This window comes from Gopherus evgoodei, chromosome 2 (assembly GCF_007399415.2).
Source record: "Gopherus evgoodei ecotype Sinaloan lineage chromosome 2, rGopEvg1_v1.p, whole genome shotgun sequence".
NCBI classification, from domain to species: Eukaryota; Metazoa; Chordata; order Testudines; family Testudinidae; genus Gopherus; species Gopherus evgoodei.
The window spans coordinates 285,791,775-285,816,924 of NC_044323.1; the positions used below are offsets into that span (position 1 = coordinate 285,791,775).

Below are 25,150 nucleotides of genomic sequence, written 5' to 3' on the forward strand. Positions count from 1 at the left end.
CCACACCCTAAAGAGAGACAGAGGGCAAGAGAGAGTGTTCCCATTGCTTCCCTCCCAAGAGGTTCCACCAGGGAAGGGGCAGCTTTAAATCCACAAGACCTCCATATGGGCTGCTGGGGTGGAAGCGGCAGCGGGGTTGTTGACATCAACTCCTCATGTCCCAAACTATGCTCCCTCCCCAGCTGGTGCCGCCCTTTGGGAGGGGCTCTCCTGAGTCCTTGCAAGATGCCTTGCAGAGCAACCGTACTAATCTTCTTGCAGTACAGGTCCTGCTGCTTGGCACTCTGCACTCAGGTCCAGGTTAGCTTCCTCCAGCCAAAACTTCATGCTGTATTTGGTCATATTTTATATAAACAATAGCCATCCCATTAGCAGCTGGTGAAATGCCATCACCACTGTAGTGCAACATGGCCACATGCTGACCACCACCCAATAGTTCTGGGTAGGAAATGGAGAATTCTCATATCCAGCAAACCACACGGAAGCTTTTACATAGGTGATTTTGATTTTATTCCACCATTCCTGGCCCAATTTTGCAGACTTTTGAGATTCAGCAAACCCAGATGAAATTCAGAGAAGCATCTGAGTTTCCAGTTGCTTATTTGAACTTCCTTTCAGTCATTACTTTATATTTCATGTCTTTGAGCACAAACTGCTCATTCCTGTGTGCAGTAACCAGGAGGGTTGTTTTATTCACATTTTCACCTACCCTAGAAATGGTTCCATATTAAATCTGGCTCTGCATCTCACACAAACACACCATGAGGTTTGGGATCAGATTAAAACCTCAGAACTGGAGCCCATCTCTTTAACAGGCCAAACCAGAACATGGTCTCTAAATGCCCCTGAGCTTCAGGAGAAGTTCAGATCTGGATCTAAACCCAGATTTGTACTTGGATGATCTCTCACTTAGTCTGTTTTCCCCAGCCTGAACAAATGAACCCAGCTCTCATCAGGTCACTTTCCTATGAATTTCTCACCTGTTTGCTCTACGACTGTTGCAGTCAGTCTATGGGGAATCCTGGATGGAAGTTTCAACCCTGCTCGTATCTGGTAGTATCTAGAGAGAGGATTTTAAAAAGAAATGATGTTATACAGATGACTACTCCATTCAATACAAGAACACACAATGGATATTTACGCTAGTTCAGAGAGCAAACATGCCGCTATGATATTAAGGAGAGCAGGTGGATTGGACTGTTAAATATTATGGCCTTGATTCTCCTCTCATTCACATAAGCTTTATACAAGTTTAATTCCATTGACTTCAAGGGAATTACTCTCACGTTCGTGTAAATCAGGAGGAGGAGTAAACCCAATACGTGTTTAATATGAAGAGCCGTGACAAGAAAAGCTTGCTTCGAGAAAAGAGGAGTCCATGATGCAATGCAACACAATCAAACAGGATGCACTGGAAGTTTAACAAGTGAAAACACAATAGAAATGTTTGTACATTATCCAACATTATCCCCCTCAGTTAACATGCTTCTGTTCATATTATGATTATTATTAACAAGGCAACTCCATATGTATTTGCATTAATCAACTCTAGGCCCACTTGCATTGTAGTTATTTGCTATCAGTGGGCCAAATCTTATGCTACACACACAGGCTCTGATTTTCATTTTTCTCAGTGGATGCTCTCCCACCTTCCAGTTTCCATGTATGGGCTCCTGCCCCCGACTGGTGGCTTGTGAGTGCTGAGCAACCCTTGTTTTTTTTTTTCAGTAGGTGCTTGAGCCCTGGAGCACCAACGGAGTCAGCACTTATGGTTACATGTATCAGGACAGTACCTGGCCACAGAATGTGAGAGAACGGCAATGGAAATGTTGCTTGAGTTAGTGTTAAGTGCACCGCAGGACTCTGAAGAAAATTTGTATATATCTGTATAAAGCCTTCATATATAAATAGAGAGGTATATTCCCCAACAAAAATCTTCATTAGCCAAGAGTAATAGGCACCATAGTCCAATTAACAGCATTCTGCCATGTAATTCAGGATATCTGGGTCCTGTTCACAACCTGCTGTGTGCCTTGATGGAGTCAATTCATTTGTGTGTGTGTCTGTTTCTTCTACTCTTTGCCTGGTCTATTTACATTATGAATTCTTTGGGGCAGGTATTGTACGACTGTTCAACTTAGAAAAGACACAACTAAGGGAACATATGATAGGGGTCCATAAAATCATGAATGGTGTGGGGAAAGTGAATAGGGATGTGTTACTTATCCCTTTATATATGACAAGAATTAGGCATCACCCGATGAAATTAACAGACAGCAGGTTTGGAACAAACAAACAAAGAAATACTTCTTCACACAATGCACAGTCAACCTGTGGGACTCGTTGCCATGGGATTTTGTGAAGACCAAAAGTATAACTGGGTTCAATAAAGAATTAGAATGGGGGTAGGCCCATCAATGGCTATCATTCAAGATGGTCAGGGGTCCAACCCCCATGATCCAGCTGTCCTTAAATCTCCAACTGCCAGTAGCTGGGACTGGACCACAGGGGACAGATCACTTGATAATTGCCTTTGTCTGTTCATTCTCTGTGAAGCATCTAGCACTGGCTACTCTTGGTAGACAGGATACTGGGCTAGCTGGACCACTGGTCTGATGCAGTATGGCCATTCTTATGTTCTTATATCTATTTCAATGTGTATGTACAATGCCAAGCACAGTGGAGCCCTGGCTTCAGTAATTGCCTCTAGCTGTAAATTATTATTTTAGATTTAAAAGGTTTGTCACTGGAATCCAATCAGATAATATTTAAACGCTTTACAAAAAACTACTACACGTGTGTGTGTGTGCATGCGCGTGCGTGCATGTGTGTGGGCAAGGGTGGGGAGGTGTTTTTATTTTTGGATGAGTATCTGGAAATGAACATTTCAGGAATCCAGCCAACCCCAGCTTGACATAACTGCCATTGCACACACGTGCCCCACCCCAATTACAACTACCCACTCAACCTACATCCTGCCCCTTTGTTCCATTCTGTGGTGGAGATAGGTTGGTGGAAGTACCTTAATGCATTTAGATACTGTTTATTAAACCCTTAGCAAAGATTTTAAGACCAGATCAGACCCACACGTTAAAACCTGCAGGAGGGGGCTTTGTGGGGAGAACATTCTCCATGGAATCCCCTCACAGAGATCCCCATGCAAAGAGTGAGGTTTGATCAAACACTCCTTATAGAAAAGAGTTCAGGGCCAGCCACCCAAACCTGGCAAATCCCTGAAGATCAGCGTGGACCCCATAGCACATCCATACTGTCGCTGCCCCTTGGCACCAGATACAGGCAAGACTTGCAGGCGAGAAGCCTGTACTTCATTTATGGGTCACATGCTGCCTAAAGCCCCCACACTCACACCCTACACCCATTTCGCTGAAGCATGATTGGGAACTGAGTGCAAGAGCAAAGTGCCTGATTTTCCTCCTCCTTACACTGGTTTACACAACTGTAGGATCACTGACTTCAGTCGAGGTTCTCCTGATCTACCCCGGGACATGTGAGGGGAGAGTTGAGCTGAAGGTGTTTAATCATAGTGAAAATATAAAGTAATACATTTTGTTAAAATGATAACAGCCTGCTTGCACTATCAGCAAAATCAAAAGTATCTTTCTAAATTAAAATACTAATATCACTACTAGCCATCGCTGATGGTTGCCACAAATAAGTAACAAGACTCTAATATGCAGACATTAACTGATAACATGTTTTATCATGAATCCCAGTCACACTGGACCAATCCCCAGGATGACAGGGACTCGTGTGCATAATCCTGACTGCATGTGCATCTTTCATAGGGGAAAAATAAAATCCTATCATTTCCGGCTGCCTGTTTTATTCCTTTATGTCTAAAGATTCTGACTGTTCAGGAAACACTGGACGGGATGAGCAACTATTTAGCTAGAAAGCAGAAAATGTTCAGACTGCACAGAGTTTTACCCTAGGATAGCATTTGAGCTCTCCTTAAACAAACTCAGCCATTGCTTCAACAGCTCTGCACGCTGCATCATTCCTTACACGCATCATCCTCCATGTCTAAACTGCATCACGCTCCTGTTTCTTCAGCTTTTCTTCCCGAGGCATCCTGCTCTTTCTGCTTTTACCCTTGCCGGTTTTCAAAGGAATAAGTTGATCTAAAGCACCATGGTTGTACCAGTTTAAAGTTTGCATTGCTCTGTGAGACAGCAGCCATTTCTCTTTTTTAAAAGATTCTAGATGAAGGACCTACCACTGCCTTGCATAGTATAAAGAGGATCCAGGCTCTGCACAGTTAAGGTTGAAATACCTCTCCATTATAAAGCCCAGTTCTCCACTGCCTTGCTCCCTGTGTCATCATTTATTCCTGTGCCAAGCGAGAACGGAGCAGGAGTACAATACTACTGAATTAGAATGGCATGTGACTTTTACTTTGCACAGTTTCACATGACAATACAAGGTGCAAAACAGTCATTTCTGCAACATACCAAGGCACAGACCAGACTAGTGGGGGTGGAGGGAGGGACTGTGTCATCTCTGTCCTGCAACCTTTGCTGCCTTACAATGCCTTGCTGGAGAAGCTCCCATCTGGCTGCTCTTACCCCCCTAGATTTCACCAGCCTTGGTTATACTGCCGGGTGACCCCAACATGCCTCCAGTCCCAGATTTTCTCCCAGACATGTATGTCCTGTACTGCCCAGCACTCTGCTAGGCAGTACAAATATATTAAGTCCATTATTCCTTTAAGGGAATAATATTCCAGTTTATTACCTTAGAGTTACCTAGATACTTTATCTTAAATACACTGGATTAGATAAAACAATGAAACAAATTTATTAACTACAAAGAGATAGATTTTAAGTGAGTAAAGAGGCATACAAGTCATAAATGGTTACAAGAAAAAACAAACACTTAAGAAACTTAGTTGCAAAGCAAATTTTCTCACAACATGCTCCAGCAGATTGCTGAGCAAATTCTCACATCAGAACCTCTCTCCCAGAGTCCAATATCTGTTTCATTTTGTCTTCTGAGGTCTGGAGAATGAGATGGGTAGGGAGAGAGACAGGGGTCCCTCTGGGTGTTGGTCCTTCCTTTTTATAGTTTTAATACCTCTCTTGGAAAACATTTCCAGCTGAGACCCAGGAGACAAAGAGTCTATGTAGAAGGATGTTCCCTGCTGGTTTTTTTCCACTTATTTGAACTTTTTTTTGTTTTCCCTTCCTCCTTGATGACTCTGTTTACTGCTTCAATGCAAATTAAAGCAAGCACACATTCCTTTGTATGGGACAAACCTGTTTGCCAATTTTGGTTTGGCAGGGCTGTGTGGCTTGGAACATGTGTTAATAACACCATATAAAGATATTTTATAACTGCACATACCATGTTGCCATACATATTATCAGGATAATACTGACCAGCAAATTGTGAGTTGTCAAATGATACCCTACAAGGCATACCTTGTACAAAGATTATTATAATAGTGTGTAGGGTGTGAATACAGGAGTGTATTCCATCACCGTTTCTTATCCCACTAATTCTGACATAAATGAACCAATTCAGCTGATACTTCACAGGCATAATGGAGATTACAAACTCTTCAGGGCAGGACCTGCCCTTTATACAGTGTGTTTGTACAGTGTCTAGCATAACAGGCCCTTAGTCCTGATTGGGGTTTCTATATGGACTATGGCAATATCAATACGTAATAATCCATATTATCTGAGGATAGAATGTTTCCAGAACATTTGGGACCAACTGGACATTGTATTCAAGAGTGAGGCAGAGTCAAAAAGGCATGGAGGTGGTTTTATTTTTTTTAAAGTAATCCACACTTTCAGCTCATTGTTTGATCTGTTCGTTTTTAGGAGGACCAATGTCTTTGGCTTGTTCTGGAGAATTTAGCAAGTAATTGTGTGGGGTTTGTATTTGTTTAATTGGGTTCTTCAGTACCTCATTTTATGCACATTATGACGTGTAATCCCAAGCTTACCAAACTGTGCACAAGTGCCACAGAGCTCTCAGGAACCCTGCAGGGCATCTCCTGAAGTGCCGCTGCTTCTACCGCCCCTTTAGCAACCTGGGGCTGAGAGACGTCCTGGAAAGCAAGAGAAGCAATTCTAAAAGGTTATTGGCCGAAGATGACTGAAGGGGTGGAGGGGCAGTGGGGAGATCGCCATGCATGAAAGGAGGTGCTGATCCAAAAGTTACTGAAATTTTCAGTACATCTTTCAGGAAAGTTCAGGACTGCTGCTATAAGACGAACATGAAGGCTGACGGAGGTTTGCAAGGCCTTACTATGAACGTTCTGCACAGTTACATTCAGTACTGAGCAATGCTTTTATAAACTCTTTGCGTTCTTCTATGAGCATCAGGATTCTCTTACTAAAAACAACAGTACTGAATGTGTTAAGCACGTAGGTATTCAGAGCAGCTAATAAACATTTTAGCCAACTAAGTATTTAATAGCAAGTGCATTTTTCTATATTTGTCACTACCAGGATTAAAGGGACTGACATTTAAATAGGGCAAAAATAACAGAGGATGGAGCTGGCTTTTTTTCCCCCCTCAACACAGAAGATTTTATCATCCAGCAGGATGCCATTTGAAACAGTTGTGATCACACTGTCACCACCCTGACAGTATGCTACTATAGAGCTCTGACAGCAAGCCTTCCCTTTTTGTCAATGACGGATTACTCAAGGGTACTCATCTGTATTCTCTGAATGTGCAGAAGAATAGTAAGCTGCAAGAGAATGCCTCAGACAAATAAAATGAATAATGAGGGCTTATAAAGAATCAGAATTTTAAATGAGAAGCGGCAGGGCCATAGGTCAGCCTAAAAGGAGTTTGGTACAGGGGGTTGTGTAACTCCATCACTGGAGGTGATTTGCTCTGCCTGAATGTTAGTTGATCGGATACGACAAGAACAGAATGTAACAGGCTTTGCAGTTGGTATGGATTTGTGTGATGCATTACATCTATAAGCCTGATGAAAAACCCAGAGTCAGTGGGATTCTTTCCATTTACTTCAACAGGCACTGGATCATGCCTCTCTATCCAACATACAGCACATATATAGTATTGGCAAAAATAGAAAGAAGGTTTGTACAAGTCTTGCAATTCCACAAGAGTTCGGTATAATGTCATATAGTTGATTTATTACATTAAAATGAGTGGAACGTGCTGATCTGGCAACGCTGGAGATCGAAGTCCCCTATTCCTCCACAGTGAAATTCAGCCCTTTGTGGAGGCCAGCTCAGGGGCTATGAACTAATTAAGTACCATTTAAGCCCTTAAAGTAAAACATAACTAATATTTAAGTGGGGCACAGGCCTCACTCTAGCCCTCCGCAAATAGCTAAATTTTACCTCTACAAACAAGTAGAGCTTAGGCAATGTCAGCACAAGTGTCCTCCTGTTCCTCCCACACAACAGGGCTAACTTGTGCCCTAGAGAGACTAGCACCTGGGGTGCTTATACGTCAGTTTCCATGCCCCAGTTTGGGTATAATTACATCCGGGCAAAATAATGGCACCTGCAATATCATCAATTTAGGATCCTAGTTTGAAGATCCAGCCATGTGATTAGACAACCCAGTAGCCATTTCATGGACCTGCCATTAAACAAATTGTTTATTTCGGATTTCGACACTCTCCCCCACCCCCAAAAAAAGGTTTCTTCTCCTTACACAGAAATCGCCTCTTTTTTTATTCCTTCCTACCATTTTCATTGAAAAAAGGGAAGAAAAAGTAAAAGAAGGAGAGAAATAGGAATTTAGGAGGGACTTACCTGGACTGGTATCAGGCTCATTTAGTGCCTCATTTTCCCCTCTCAGCAGTCATCCACAGTGCAGGAGCTTCATTGTTATGAGCAGTAAGGTAGCTTAGCCCTCTAGCTACATCAGTGGTTTTCAACCTGTGGTCCACGGACACCTGGTGGCACACAGGCTATGTCTAAGATTTCCAAAGGGGTCCGCACCTCCATTCAAAATGTTTTAGGCGTCCGCGTATGAAAAGAGGTTGAAAACCACTCAGCTACACCATGAGTTCACATCTTTCAAAGTCAAAGGCGCAAAGGATACAAAACCAATCTGCCACCCTAGACTCTTACCCAGCTCATCTCTCCAAGGGTCCTTCCAACTGCACAACAGTCTGCAGCCTTTCTGCTGGACTCAGCTTCCAGCCCTCACAGGGTCCCATCAGTACCTCCTTCCCCTTGTACAAAGTAGCAACACAGGGGGAAAACCAGGCCCACCCTCTACTATAGGCCTGGGTCCTAAACAATTAGGCTATCTGCACAATAACCCAAACTGCCCAGTCTCTCCTTCCCAGTGACTCTTCCTATATGTTCTCAGCCTAGGTCTGCTCACTGGTCCTTGCCTGTCTGTGTAAGGGCCCACCAGTCTTGAACCTGGGCCCACAGGCTCCCAGGCAGCACCCACGGGGCAGCCACTCTAGAATTGTTGGGAGCAAGGGGCTAGCAAAACTCGGACTCCTTCCAGAGGCACCGCATACAAGGATCCTGACTGCAGTCAATGGTTGGCCCCACTGATTGGCCCAACCATACTATTGTAGTCTATAGGATAGTTTAGGTTAAGAAATAACTGTAAGTTAAGTCTGGGGCCTACATTAGGCCAAGTGAAAAGGAGCATGGGAAACAAAAGTTGCTAGTGTGAGAAATGTCAATGATAAGAGTTAAATAAGATAGAGTGTTGTGGGAAAGTAAGAGTTAGCAAGGACATGACCCAGGGTTATTTTACCATTATGTTTTGGTTGTAACTGGCTTGAGCAAGGTTTTCAATGAGTGTTTTCAAGACTTGTGAATGTTTTATTAAAAAGTGTTATCTACACTGACAGCATGAGAGGGACATTGGTGCAGATGTAAATTTCAATAATGTATAACGTAGAGGGCCAATAAGATGGCAGAAATATAATTATGGGAAAGGGCAGTTTAATGCCAATTAGTATTAAAATGGTGTATAAAAGGAGTAGTCTTGCTAAAGCGCAGAGAGAGCTCCAACTAACTTCCCAAGGGTACTGCTAGGTTGCAGGATCATAAGGCTGTACTTCACACTGTTGTCAGTGGTCTGACCACCAACTGATACACTCGAAGATGGAATGGTGTAAGGATAACTGGAGTGTTGTGGGAAGTGGGAACTGCATGCCTGTTTGCTTAACTCATCATTTTCCTGGTAAATGAAGTTTGGTTTTATGCTTCCAAGTGTTGCCTAGTGGTTACAAAAGGCCACACTATTTAAGGCATGAGGTGCCACAGGAAGTTGCCTGAACAACTGACAGACTTCTTGCTGCACTAGACCTGACTCTAATGTGGTCTCTGGTTCCTGATTTCAGCTCTGACTCCTAGCCTGGTTCCTGCTGTGACCTCTGGTTCTGACCACTAGGCCTGACCACCAGATCAGACTGTCCATGTCCTGGTCCTGACGCTCCCAAGTCTGCTCTCCTAGAATCTCTTTCCTGGCTGAACTCAGGCTGCCCTTATATCTCCCAGGAGACTCTTGGTCATTTGCTCCTGTCGTCACATGACCCCGAACTCCTTCACTTCAAGAGATGGGCTAAACCTGGCAGAGGTGAGGCTTAGCCCCAATGCCTCTTAAAGAGCCAGCTCACACTGTGACTGGGGGGAAGGGCAATGTAATAAATCCAAGAACTGAATATTTCAGGTTTTCAAAATACAAACTAAACAAAAAATATTGACATTTTGTTTCAAATTAAATCTGTTTTGTTTAGAAGGTTTATACAAAAAAGCTTGTTGCTGACAGAACTGTTTCCATGAAACATCTTGATTTTGACACACCAGCATTTTCCAACTAAAGAAGTTTCAGTCAAAGCATTTCAATTGGCTCTAAAAGTATAACCATCACCTAGGACAGAGAAATTCAGAGCAGAGCAAAGTTATTTCCGGTAGAAGTACGGAAGCATTAATGCCTTCATACAAGACACTGGTGAGGAAAACTGTGTACAGGTCTGATTGCCTGTGTTCAAAAAAAGATGAATCCAAAGTGGAACAGGTGCAGAGAAGTCTATTAGACTGATCAGCGAGGGCCATTTGTTTAGCCTAGCAAAACAAAGATCAAGAAGGGATATGATTGTTCCCAATAAACACATCAGGGGGATGTACCAGGGAGGGAGACGAGCTATTAAAGCTAACAGACAACACTGACACAAGAACAAATGGGGATAAACTGGCCGTTAATACATTTAGACCGGAAATGAAAAGAAGATTTCTAACTGTAACAGGAGTGGGCTTCTGGAACAGCCTCTCACTAGGAGTAGTGGGGGCGAACAATCTAAACAGCATTCCAATGGAAATTGACAAACTTGTGAATGGGATCATCTGACAGAGCTGCCTGTGATAGATGACCCAGGCAGTCCCTCCAAGTCCTGTGTTCCTAACTGGTTCACTTCTGTAGCCCAGTAGGCCAGCTCACCTGTATTATATTCATTGCTTTGTTATATTGCTTTATTATATTTAGTAGTAATGCAAGGAACCAACAGGCTTTTATTCTTAAGATTTGGCTTTAGTAGATAGTGTGAGGCTTCAGGCCTATAACCTTTGGCACAGATCAACTTAATTAACTCACCCACTATAGGGAACTGACAGTGGTGTGTCAGAGGGGGAATTTTGTCCAGAACACTGACATCAGCCATCACAGAATACAGCTGACACCAGCATCCGGAAAGTTCCGGATAGAACCTCCGACCACAAAGCTGCCATGACAGCAAATTGACATGTCTGCTAATAGGGTAACATCATACATTCATACATATATGAACCTATAGAAAACAGACACCTTAAGGGGACAAATACAAATAAGGACCTCCATTGAAAAGGCATTGGCCATGCAGCGTCAGCATAACCTACTATAAAAGTAGCATCCCAGGGGCAGCAGAGAGGTTGGAGAGATGTAGACCTTGGGAGGGGCCAGAATGAGGATGATGACGGTGATAGTGATGAGAAAGATAATGGTTAAGTATGAAAGATAAGGGTGTAAGTATGGACATCCAAATGTACTTTCTGTATTATCTCTATTTGCCTTGTTGAGTTTAAGTGTGTGTATAACTTTGCTAAATTATTAATATATATATTTGTATATATGGAGAGAGAGTTCCTATAGTGTGAGTGTTGCACCTGTACACATCGGAGTTCCCAAATTATATGGTAATTTTACAATAATTTTACTGGGCCTGATCTTGGGACAAGAACCTGTTAATCCTCAAGTTACAATTATATATACCCAACTTTGGGTCAGGCTACGCTTCTGACCACTGGTAAGTTAGGAAGACATTTTCATTTGGGGTACACTTTGGATAGACCTCCTTGTTGTCCAAGTGAAGGAGAAAAAGTAAATAACCTCCAGATACAGGAACTGAAAAATCCTAGTGACTGTACTTAACATTCTCAAGCCATGCTCCAATATTTATGTCACAATCTAAGCACAATCTCCCATTCCTTCCCAGGGTTTCTCCTCCTGTTTTCTGGGCAGTCGGAAAACTTCAGACAGACTCTGCAGCTGATCAGAAGGATGATTCCAGCTTCCATGCACTGAAGCTGGAATACTACTCACCTATGGCCTTGTAGACAGAGTACTGGACTGGGACTTAGGAAGTCAGGAATTTAGTCCTGGTTTTGCTACTAGCCTGCTGGGTGACCTTGGGCAAGTCACTTCATCTCTCTGTGCCTCAGTTTCTCTATCTGTAAAATGAGGATAATGATCTTGCCCTCCTTTGTAAGACACTTTGAGATCTACTGGTGAAAGCATGGCATAAGAGCTGGCATTATTATTTGATATCTTAAGAGTTTCTGCATTTCTGAGGCACATTTTCCTGATCATAATGCTATACATCCTTGGTTCACACTGAGTAATTTTAAATTCAGAGTGACACCCATACGGTGAACTGCCTGTAGTCACGTGATACCAAAAAGAATTAATGCATTTTAGTAAAGGCTACACTGACCAGGTTTCATCATCGACAAGATATCACAACAGGCTACTATTTCATTCGTCACTCCTGCATCAGAAATTCTGTCTCTGCATGGAAAATCAGGCATCACCCCAATCAAGAGTCCTGGTGTTCAGAATGAGAGATGCAACTGGCACCTTTGGAACATCCCATGTGGGTAATGCAGCCACCGGGAACTTGCCTTCCCACAGGCTTTGTACATCTTCATTAGTCAGCAATTCCCTTTTCAACTATGGTATAAAATAATTAGATTTTTAAACTTCATGTTCCCAAGTTTGACGCACTGATGGTTTTCTGAGGGCCTGCACTGCCTCAGATGGGACCTTTTATCCCTTGTTTTTTAAACTGCTCTAATCTTTATGGCGAGGACTGTAGTGTGTAAACCACAGCTCACGGTATGGCACAGCACCTCTTCAGGGGCCCCTACAGGCCCTGCCATGCTCTGGCACAATGCTCTAGGAACACTGAGAATAGAGCAGGCTGTGCAATACTCTTAGTAGGGTTGTCCCACGTCTGGGTTTTACCCGGATAGACTGATTTTTGGTTTGCCAGGTGCCCTGTTTTCGGGGGCCTACAACCCTAAATTGCACCCAAACCAAAAGCCCTGTTACTACGGGGCAAGGGAAACGTACTGGACCATTAACCCACCCCAGCCTCTGCTCAGCTGGGGCTGCCTCCTAACTGCAGCCAAGCTCCTTGAGATGATCCAGTGAGTGACGGGGGGGGGGGGGGGGGGGGGGGGGAAGATGAGGAGCGAGCAATGGAGGTCAGGTCTTCCAGGAAGAAGCAGAGAGGAGGTGGGGCCTTGGAGGGAAGAGGAAGGGCAAGGGACAGGGTCATCAGGTTCCAGTTACCAGAAATTAGAAAGGTGGCAACCCTAACTCTTAGAAAGAGTTCAGCAGGAAATCCATCCTGTCCCAGCCCAGCTACACTAGCCAGTGTCTAGGGGCCCACAAACTCTGCACTGACTCACCCTTTTGATAGGCCAGAGCAATTGTCAGCTAACCTAAGGGCTGTGATGGCATCTAGAACATAAGAACAGCCATACTGGGTCAGACCAAAGGTCCATCAAGCTCAGTATCCTGTCTCTGACAGTGCCCAATGGCAGGTGCCCCACAGGGAACGAACAAACAGGTTATCATCAAGTGACCCCTGCCCTGTCATCCAATCCCAGCTTCTGGCAAACAGAGGCTAGGGACATCATCTCTGCTCATCCTGGCTAATGGCAACCACTAAATAATGCAAGGGGGTGGATTCATGCACCTTCTGCCCCATTGCACATCCATGCAGGGCTAATCTTTTGACTAACCCTAAGCACCAATAAATCCACAATCAGGAATATTATTTATATTAGAGTAGAACCTTCAGGCACGAGTGATCAGGGACCCATTGTGCCAGGCATAGTACAGACACATAACAAAAGAAAGTCCCTGCCCCAGAGAACTTATAATCTAAACAAAGAGTTGGAGAGGTAACAGAGGAGTGACATGATTTGCCCCAGGTCAGGCAGAGCTGGTACTAGAACTCAGATTTCCTTAGTGCTCATCCGGTGTCCTGTCTGCCAGCCAACACTGCTTCCCTATGACTAGTCCTGCATTTTCAGGAAGTCAGCGTGTTCTGTTTCTAACTCCTATGACTCTATAAACACCAAATGTTAAAACTGGTCTGGCCAAATCCCAAGAATTTTGTTTTGAAAAAAAAATAGAGTTTTTGGAATTTGTTTTTCTTTCATATCAGGAAGAACCTGAGACCCTTTGAGATTTTTCATGAAAAAAACAGAGAGTGAGTGTACAGAAGAGCCAATAGACCAGTGGTTGGGCACTCATCTGGGATGTGGCAAACCCCACTTCAATCTCTACTCTGTATGATTCAGACCAGAATCTAAAACAGTGGTGGGCAACGTGCGGCCCGTAGGCTACACATGGCCCATCAGGGTAATCTGTTGGCAGGCCACCAAACAGTTTATTTACATTTGCATGGCCGCCTGCAGCTTCCGGTGGCTGTGGTTCGCCGTTCCCGGCCAAAACTAGTTAAACTGTTCTAAGTAGCTGGTGTCTATTTATTGCTTACTGACTTCTCTTTTGCCTTTTCTGTTTCATTCTACCTTAGACAGCGAGAATAAGTAATCTTACATTGATTTTTTTAAATTGAAGCAAGTTACCAGATTTGATGAACCAATGGTGGCTAGATAGTATGGAAAATCCAATGTTCTTTCAGAGATACTATAGGTGCAACAACACTAATGAAACAGCAACACGTGCCTGCACAGTACCATTAGATCCTACTCCTTTTGTAGGAAGACAAACACTAGGGTGATGAACGCTCTAAAAATACCATAGATCAGATTGTGTCATGAATTGCATGGTGACAGCCTATAGCTTTGGACCTCCTGACAAGAAGCAAGGTTCAAAATGTAGTTCTGAGTTAGACTGTACATTTTAATAAAGGAACAGAAAAATACATACTACAAACCGACTGTACACTAACACTGTAATTCAATCCAGAGTTTCCGTAGCTCTTTATACAATTGATGGAGCTGCTTGCAAACAACTCATGTCAGCAGAACCTTCTCAATTGAATTATTGTCGTGTGCTGAGCCAAGGCCATGCATTATTCTATGAGAAAACAAAGCCTGAACTTGCAGGCAAAGGAAAGGCAGAAGAAATACTGCATGACAAGAGCACTCAGAGGGGCTTCAAATGACTTCATAGAACCCCATTCCCCCCTTGTGTGTCATCAGAAAGAAGAATCTTCAGCATCAAAGAACAGATTTCTATCACTTGAGTTAAAGGGCAAACTTCATAAGCTGGCAAGAGTAGTAAGCTATTATACGCCAGGTGGACCAGCACCTAGAGGGGAATCATGACACACACAAGTGTATGGCATTCAGATAGCCTCCAACAACGTTTTTCACAGTGGTATATATATTTAAAGCCAGAAGGGACCTTTGTGATCAACTAGGCTGACCTCCTGCATAAAATACTGACCTTTGAGTTTCACCCAGTGATCTCTGCATCTAGCTCAACAATTTGTGGCTGAGCCACAGCATATCTTTTAGAAAGACATCCATTTTTGAATCTTTAAAAACAAGAACAATATAAAAAAAACCCTAACCACTTTAAATGCAAGCTAAACAAAATGAAAGTCAAAAAAAACAACACCATCAGTATTATTTAAAGCCATGGTTCTCAACCAGGGGTATGTGTACCCCTGGGGGCACACTGAGGTCTTCCAGGGGGTACATTGACTCATCTAGATATTTGCCTAGTTTTACAAAAGGCTACATAAAAAGCACTAGCGAAGTCAGTACAAACTAAAATTTCATACAATGAAATGTTTATACTGCTCTATATATTATACACCAGGGATAGACAACCTGCGGCACGCAAGCTGATTTTCAGTGGCACTTGCACTGCCCGGGGCCTGGCCACTGGTCTGGGGGGCTCTGCATTTTAATTTAATTTTAAATGAAGTTTCTTAAACATTTTAAAAACCTTATTCACTTTACATACAATAGTTTAATTATATATTATAGAAAGAGATCTTCTAAAAGCGTTAAAATGTATGACTGGCACTTAAATTAGAGCAAATAAATGAAGATTCGGCACACCACTTCTGAAAGGTTGCTGACCCCTGTTATACACTGAAATGTAAGTACAAAATTTATATCCCAATGGATTTATTTTATAATTATGTAGTAAAAATGAGAAAGTAAGCACTTTTTCAGTAATAGTGTGCTGTGACACTTTTGTATTTTTATCTGAATTTGTAAGCAAGTAGTTTTTAAAGTGAGGTGAAACTTGGGGTGCACAAGCCAAATCAGACTCTTGAAAAGGGTACAGTAGTTTGGAAAGATTGAGAAGCACTGATTTAAAGCATAGGAGGGAAGAATGGGTAAATAACCCTCCATACTACAGATGCTCAAATTACTTTTCCGATCAACATTCACCTGCTCATAATTAATAGATCTTCACTAAATGAAGTTAGAGGGAATATGGTTTTCTGAGTGTGTTTTTTTAAAGGCTTGATATCTGAAGTAAAATCTGAAGTAAGCTGAGATATTCATAAGACCAGTGCCAAACAAACACATCCTAGTGACTGCATTGGGTGTAGAGATGCTTCAGAGAACTACGTTGTGCAAGTGTTTATTATTGGTATTACAAAACTGTCTTGAGGCAACAACCCAGACGGAGGCCCCGTTGTGGAAGGTGCTGTAAAAACTCATAGTAAGAGCTATTCTCTGCCCCAGAGAGCCTGAAATCCAAGTATACAAGCCGGACAAAGGGTGGAGCAATGGATGACATATCCCTCAGCTTACGGATGAGGAACAGAGAGATTTGCAACTTGCCCAAGGTCACACAGGAAGTCTGTGGCAGACACTGAAACCAAATCTTCTGATTGCTATGACAGTGCCTTAGCCATAAAATCAATCCAAAGCAATTAGGAAAGAGCCACCCGTGAATAAAATAGATTTGCATTTGCCATTTATCTCCATTTAAAAAACAAAAGAAAACATTTGACACGGTTTCACTTCAAATATTAATTCTACTTATGGCTTTTCCCCTATATGCCACAGCTGCAGTGCCAAATAACTATAGCAGATGAGCAAAGCACGACCACCTGGGCTTGAATCTATGCTCGCTATCATTAATCATTCTGTTTCCAAGACTTTCTTACCAGATTTTTCCTAGGGCTCTTGCATAATTCTTCGCAGCCCAGCTTCTATATTTTAATGCTAAGAAACCCAGTGAGGGCCCAATCCTTCAATCCCAAAGAGGTATTCAGCACCTTCTACTCCCAATGAAATCCACAGATTTCAAGGCTCGGATCAGTACCTTGCCAGAAGTGCTCAGCACCTCAGCAGCGCAGGCACCTAGAGATGTGTACTGGGTCCAGGATTCAGGGCTCAATCCCGTAAGGAGGTGAGCATTCTGGACCTGATGCAGGAAAGCCTTAAATAATTTTAAACAAGTGAAAAGTCGTGTGCTTAAGTGCTTTTCTGGATCACAGCCAGTGCTTGCAACTTCACAGGATTGAGCCTTTGGAGCACTGGAGGCCAGGCTTTTATTTAGATGTGAGTGAACCTCAGTCATGATCAGTTTAATTCCTCCACTTCCTTACACCTTTTGATCAAATCATCTCTTCCCCACAGGAGCCTGCAATTCTAGATGCCATAATCCCCCCAGCCCTTTAATCTCCTGCAGCTCTCTGACAATTACGCCAACAGGGTCTCTTTACATCTCCTTTTATGTTCACCTCAGGAGCCTTTACCCTTTTTCTGCCCACCAAGGTAGCACTGTCTGCATGACTACTTTTAAACCAATTTGACCTTTTCTTCCCATTCCTGCTACTTAGCACAGCTGGAGGTGAAAAAGGCTGGGGAGAAGGCTGAACAGCAGAGTAAAGCTGGGAAAAGATATTTTACTATAGACAAAGAGGCAGTGGGAAAGGAAAGGAAAGGCCAGAAGCATTTAGGAACCCACTAAGAACTGGGCACAGATACTTAAGACTCAGGAGAAATGAGAACCTTGGCAATATGGGCTAATTTTGTGTCACAGTCAAGGAGTAAGGTATAAGATCTAGTCTTACATTATATGGACACCTGTACAGTCATAAATTTTAAGACCAGAAGGGACCATGGTGATCAGTCAGACCTCCTGCAAAAAACACAGATCAAGACAACCTTAGTAATGCTTAACTGCCTCATTGTTTTGGGCACAAACTAGCATAAAAGCAAAGCACCCTTTAATATATGTGTGAGGAATCCAGAGATGGCTGGAGGTAGGTCATTCTTTCTGTCTTTATTCAAATTTTTATACTGCAGTTTGCTTGTATAACACTTTGCTCCCTTCAGAAGATGTATTGATCTAGCTAAAGAGAGAATGAATATAGTGGCTCATTAGATTTCCAGTGTTTCTATAACGTTGTTCATGATATTTTAAAAAGTTAAATAGTGCTGGCTCTACATTCCTGGATCTGATTGCAGGATTGGGCCCTAATTGAGTGTAAGGAAAAAGAAACTATTTAGATAGGTCCATGAGCTTGGTTCAGCTTGTAAACAACTTATAACTCCTCCCTCCGTTCAGAAAGTCTCAGATCTAGCCACAACAATATTGTCTAAGTGAAAACTAGAATTTCTGTATTGCAAGAAATTCTGATTTCAACATTCGTTGTTCCAAATACGGACAAAGATGAAATATTGAATTTTTTTGCAGAACAAAAGTTCCAAAAAATATTTTCAGTTCTGAAGTGGTAAAATGTTTTGTTTCAGAATTTTCAGTCAAAATGAAATATTTCATTATTCCCAAATAAAAATATTTCATTTCAGTTTGTTGACCTTGACAGAGAGACATAAAAGGGAATGCTTTGTTCTTACAGTGTTAACTTACATTTTCACAGCGGTTGAACTTTTTGGACACGCTACCACTGTGTTCCCCAGAGGGAACAATTTCTACACACTCCCTACCCTGGCTGGCTGGGATATAGGGCTAAACTTGTTAGTTTGAGCCCTTTTCCCACTGACCCCTGAGTTGCTCTCTATTCTGCATTACAGGCATGTGCTATGCATTTACGCTTTAACGAGTTCTAAAATATTTATTGCCTAAATAGAAAATTGTTCAAAGTACTAGGAATATGCAGCTACAGAAAATCAGTTGCAGCTTGTTGTTTTACTCCTGTCAGGCCAGTCCTTGGGCACTGAGTACTGTAAAGGAGCAAAAAATCTTAAACCATGTGGCTTATTGTTATTAGGCTGCTGAATCCTGTTGCTCAGCCATGTTAAACTATGTTTGGGGCATCTAGCTTTATTTCATATAGAGCAGAAGGAGACTCAGGGGTCTATTTCAGGTGTTTGTAGTATCTCATAAGGAATTTGGTGCCTTCAAAGAGCAGAATCTGAGTTTGAAGTGTGTCACAAACTGATCCAAACTATTTTGTTTTGAGTCAGTTCAACATTAAACAGCAACTTCCTAGGGTGCCACATTTCCTCATGACAGTTATAGGTTGGGCAGCAGATAACCTCTTTGGGCCTGTCCACATGCCCCACAATGCACCCACAATCATACGAATCCCATGATGCACCACATGGCTCAGTCAGAGCGAGGACTGTGTTGCATCATGGTAGAGGTAATCCAGCCAGGGAGCTTGGCTGATTTGGGAGAATGGGTGGATGACATTCCCAAAACTAGAACTCCCAAGAGGCAATGCATTGCCATAGGGAAACTTTAATGTTGAATTGATTTGAAATAAAAAGTTCTGTGCCAGTTTAATAAGTCAATATCTTGATTTGGATCAAAATGGCCTGAAGGAAAATCTTTCATTTCAGTTCTCCCAAGGTGGGGAGGGGAAGATTTAGACCATTTTTATTTTGTGAAAGCTGCATTTTACATGCAAAAAATCATTGTGATGCAAAGTTCCCAAGCAGCTGTAGTTGTTACTAAGGCCAACACTGTTCTCTCTCAAGATCTTGGGCAAAAATAAACTCTGTTGTTGCTATAAATGTATAAAGCCATTTCATTTATCCCTGCATATCTCCCCTCTCCCCTACCTGTACCATGTATGAAAAATCATTGCACCCAGAAGATTCGCCTGCCTTTCCTCTGGGCTCTTCCAATGTTCATTCTAATTTTCTCTCTAGTCCTCTTTCCTTCTAGAACTCTCAGGAACATCTCCGCTTGCATCCCCAACCCTCAACGCATACACAAATTGAGTTGGAAACTGCCGAGTCTCATCCAAATGCACCTCTTTTTCTCATTGGATTGTTGGCAGCTCTGGAGGGGTTTTATCCCCATCGAGCAGGCTAGAAACACTCTGTTCTAAAAGCACATTCAGTACTGGAGATTGAAGTCATCGGTTTATCTCAGAATGGATGCAGCACTAGGAACTGCACTGCAAGTTCCCCTGACCCTGCCTTCACCAATATAAATAAATCTGGATTTACAGGAACCCCTTTCTAGGTAAGTTCAGTCTCCCTGCCCATTCCTTGGCCTCTCTGTGAACACAGTCAACAACACAGACAGTTGTAATGTCTGTGTAACTCATTGGTTAGCTTATGCTACAATACATTTGTTAGTCTCTAAGGTGCCACAAGTACCCCTATTCTTTTGCGGATACAGACTAACATGGCTACTATTCTGAAACCTGTCATTGGTTAGTGTGTGTAACATGTCCCCCCATCTGTGCCCTATCCATGGAGAATATGGTTCTGTTACAGCCCAGCTACAGGGCTGGTCTCATTAGCTCAATCTATAGAGGTGTGTGTGTGTGTGTGTGTGTATCACTTTCAAGGTCCCTCCTTCGTCCCCCATATGTTGGCCAAGATAAGCGCCTGTCATTTCTGTTATATGGGTGACTGCCTGTTAGCAACAAGGCAGAGATAGCCATGTTATTTCACACATCCTAGACATATGCCAGATGATGAGCATTTAGCCTTGCTAACATGGAATTGATTCAAAACTACGGACCGAGAACTAACAAGACTCCATAGCCTATTCAACCATCCCCTTAATCATCCAGTCCCCCTCTCCACCCAATGCAGATATTTTAAATCTCTAGTGAGCTTCTGCAAAAGACCCCTATCTGCCAGTAGGAGCGACTCCCAATGATTGACTTAAGAGGAGCAGTGAGTGCCCCTCCATCTGTATTTCCTCCATCAGGGCAACTAATTGAGTGAGCATTAATAGTCACTGAGCTCATTGCAACAAATCCCACTGTAACGCTGCTCCCAGAAGTCACAGTGAAATCTTCACTCAGAGGTTAGGCAATGGGAAGCAGCCAGCTATATTTAATCCCTCAGCATCTCTTGCCCTCTTTCCCCTGCTGTACATACCTCCTTGAAATAAATAGATAATAAAACCCCAGGATTCCCCACAGGGTGCTCTTGGAAAGTCATATAACTGTTGCTCCCCAAGGGGTAAAGATTTGCTCCACCCTTGCTAATAAACGAGGAGATAGGTTATAATGAAAAAGACAGAGCCTGCTCACATTTTGCAGAATCACAAGCCACATGGATTTTAACCCACCAAACCGTTACCGTGCTAATTCCCATGGCTCAGATCTCAGCCTCTCCATTCTTCTCCCTCCCCTGCCAGCAGGAGCCCTGCCTCTCTGCTGCTCCCTTCCTCTCACAACAGCAAGCAAGCAGGTGCTTGGGGCAGCCAACGGAAAGGAGCAGCACGTCCGGGTCTTTGGCAGCAATTTGGCGGCCGGCAGCAGGTCCTTCAATCCCTCCCGGAAGGACCTGCCACCGAACTGCCACCAAAGAATGAAGCAGTGGCGACAGAGCTGCTGCCGATCGCAACTTTGTTTTTATTTTCCGCCACTGGTGGCAGCAAAAATGCTGGAGCCAGCCCTGCTCACAACATAGGAGACCCCTCTCCCCGACTGCTTAGCCACGCCCCCTTCACATTGAGCACTGCAGTGTGCACCTACCCTCTTAGCAGTGGCCACAAGCTTCCCCTCTGCTCAGCCACCAAACTTCATTAGTGGTGTTTATTTACAGACGTGTCTAGGGATCAACTGCAAATGGGGCCCCAATTGTGCTAGGTGCTGTACACACAGAGTAGTATACAGTCCCTTCTCTAGAGAGCTTACAGTCTAAATAATCAGCATGAAGCACGGTTCCATGCCACAGCCATGAGGGACAACCTTCCGTGTGCTATGTTCTGGCCTGAAGAGAGGGTGGGAACCACAAGTAGAGGGAGATTTTAAGTGCACAAGGCAGACAGGTGTGCGCAGGGATGTCTTAGCAGCTGGGGCTCACCACTGGAAAGAGTCCTGATCCAACTACATCTCACAGTGACCCGAATCCCTCCCTGAGTGGAGCATGGCCACAGCTGAGCCTACTTTCCCCAATCAGCCCAGGCTTCTTGCCCCAGCCTAAAGGCTGCTTTCTCCAGCCACAGCCCCTTCCCAGGGCTCTTTTTAACCCCTTCAGGGCAGGAGCAGGGGTCCATCCTGCTATAGGCCCACATCTGACCTCTCTCAGGATTGGGCATGCACTTGCAAATTTTGTGTGCCAGTGTAATGACAGATGAATTCAATGTAACTCCTCATCTGCCAAATGAATCTGACACTAGCTTGATTTAAAAAAAAAAACTGATGTCCTAGGACCGTCTTTCCTAGAGGGGAAGAGACTAATAATTGTTTTAAAGAAAACAAATTGCTTTGTCCTGTTTATCTGCTACCTGTCCCTAAATTCGTCCCCCCTTCCTGAGAGAGAGTCATAGGCTTAGCAGCTTCCTCCAGCTCTCTTCCTACTTATAATTTTCACTCATCCAATCAGGGAACAGAAACAATACTTTGTGACCAATCACAACTACACATCAAGGCCCAAATTTCAAACACGTAGCATCAAATGCTGACAGTGAACTCTTTGTGTTCAATTCAGAAAGTAAAATAAAAAATGTGAAAAGATTAAAACAATGATGAAGTCTGAGGAAACTCAATCGGATAATGGACATTCCATGAGAGGAAAATTAAGCTGAATCAATTAAGTAAATTATCTAAGGGAAATAACTATAGATAATATATACCTATATGGCCACCATTACCATAGTATTTGAATGCCTCGGTCATTTCATGTATTTATTCTTGCAACAACCCTATGAGATAGGGAAGTATTATTCCAATGTTACTTACCTCAAACATATTGTCAAGTGTTAAATGTGTATAGATGTGGAGTCCAATCTCAAGCAGAACAAAGTTAATTTTTAATTATGTGAGGTTAGCCATGGCATTTCAAAAACCATTCTCCACTTGAATTAATTCCTAATTATGTTCCAAATGTTAAATGCTTCATTATTTTATCCATTATTGAGTCTGATTTATTCTTGACATTCCTTAAATCATTTACCCATGCTTCCTTATACACCCACTAACTACCCTTCCTCCCATAATTTTCTCTCACACACTTTCTCTCTCTCTCTCTCTCTCACACACACACACACACACTTTCTTCCTGTGATGGGGTGCTCCTCCCACACCAGCACTGAAGGGGTTAAGGTTGCAGGAGAGGCCAATTAGCCTTAGGCTGCACCAGCTAGGAAGCTAAGCAGCAATGATAGCAACTAAAAATGGAGCTCACCTGGGGAGAAACAGGTAGGGCTTCTATCATATATCTACACAGCAAGGAAAAACCCAGGTCTTGCCCATGCCAGCTGACTTGGGCTCATAGGGCTTAGGTTGCGAGGCTGTTTCATTACTGTGTAGATGTCTGGGCTGGAGCCTGGAGTCTCAGACCCTGCAGGGTGGGCGGGTATCAGGGCTCAGGGTCCAGCCATCTACACAGCAATGAAACAGCCCCGTAGCCCAAGTCCCACGAACCTGACTCAGCTGGCATGGCCAGCTGCAGGTACTTCTTTGCTGGAGTTGAGAAGAGAAGAGGGGCGCAGTGAGGAAACTTGCAGTCACACCCCCGATACGAGCGGGGAGAGTAAGAGCCTGTTAAAGGAGTATAGAAAGCAGTCCAGGAGAATAGACCTGAATGCTGGTTCAAGTGGCCCTGAATTGGAATCCAGGGTAGGAGTATGGGCCTAGGTTCCCCTATAAGCCAGTGTGGGAATGGTGCAGTCAGCACAGTGGATATGGAGACTGCCCGAAATGGTGTGGCGACAGACTCTGGTGAGACCCCTAGAAAGGGAAGATAATTGTGACTTGGCTAGAGGACTAAGACATGAAGGAGAGGTGCTGCAGCTCCCGACCAGTCCAAAGAGGGGCCGCAGAGTGAGTGACCTCCAGATGGGGAACTAATTCCCTAGAAGAGCCACAAGGAGGCGCTGCTGAACAGTGAGTGGTAGACCTCCTTACACCTGCCCAGCTGTTAAGTGTTTTCTATCAAAATATTTCCCTCCACTGCTTTATGCTGTTTATTTTACCAACAGGAAACGTATGCCCCGAGAATATCTCATCCACAGAGTCAGTGTTCAAACTAGTCAACAACAAAAATAAAATTCCTGACATCCTCAGCATTTGTTATTAACTAGCTGAAAACATCACTCTGAGTAGTTATATTTTCTGCTCCATTATAAACTAACTTCTCATTTGTTACAGGACATCTCTATAAAGAGTTATCATGCATAGCCAAATGAGTGCAGAAGATTATCAAGAACAGTTCATTTTTTACCCTGCGTTTTGTTTGTAATACCTTTTCTTGGCAGATGTTATCCCTGCAGATGAATGGATGTTCTCAAATAACAAAATGGACATGGATTGATGGACGAATTGATCTGCATTTGTTAATCTACCGCCAAAGCAGCAAGCACTCTAAGTAATTAAAGTGCTAAAAAAAAGTCTCTGATCTAGACATACTGTACATTCAAACTCCACAATACAAGGATAAAGGCCAATTTTTCCACTTGTGCCCCGTGACTGTCTGCAATGTATGTACCAAATAATTTTAACACCATTGTATCCTTCTCAAAGTGGACTTTATTGTTACACAAGAGTACAATATTAGCCTCGAATAAATGTAAAGGCCTACATTTTCAAAAGGGATTCATGTTTTTGGCTGTCCAACTTGGGACCCCTTAAAGGGACCTGATTTTCAGAAAGTGCTGAGTATCCACCCTATGAAAATCAGGCCCATTTAACAGTGTCTCAAGTTGGATACCATACCGCTGTGCCTCAGTTGGTCCCAGCTGAGAGTGCCAAATTCAGGACAGATTACTGAGAAACAGGGTAGACTCACCCCAAACTGGTGGTTATTCTATCATTAGATTATACCAAGCCAGAAATAAAAGTGAACTTTCTGTATCTCCAGAATAGTTAACAAGATGTCAAAATGCAGTCTCTTTAGGTATTCCAACCCTTGGCTCATCACCCGAACACTAGACTTCATGATGAGTGGTTACTGAAAACCAACCTTATCAGCAATAGAGTCCTTCTAATTCCAACAGATCAGCCACTTAGCCAGGTCAATACATAACTCAGATTTTACCCAATAATCACACTGATGTAAATCCTTCAGTAACTAAAACTAAAGGTTTAATAATGTTTTTTTTAAAAAAGAGTTATAAATGGTGTCATAAACAGATAGCTAAGGGTTAATGTCTCTTTCACCTGGAAAGGAGTAACCTGAAACACCTGACCAGAGGACCAACCAGGAAACAAGACTTTTTCAAATCTGGGTGGAGGGAAGTTTTGGGTGTGAGTTCTTTCTTCTTTGTCTTGTGTCTGACCCTCTCGGCT

At 43.1% G+C, this 25,150-nt stretch overlaps 1 protein-coding gene across 1 annotated transcript in view; it reads right to left on the reverse strand.

The window, feature by feature from the left end:
- The window catches only part of FAM135B (family with sequence similarity 135 member B), a 345,065-nt gene that overhangs the window by 215,696 nt on the left and 104,219 nt on the right, over positions 1 to 25,150 (reverse strand). The window contains exon 3 of the mRNA XM_030553878.1: positions 981 to 1,060. Coding sequence (XP_030409738.1) covers positions 981 to 1,060 — 80 coding nt within the window. The remainder of the gene's footprint in view (positions 1 to 980; positions 1,061 to 25,150) is intronic.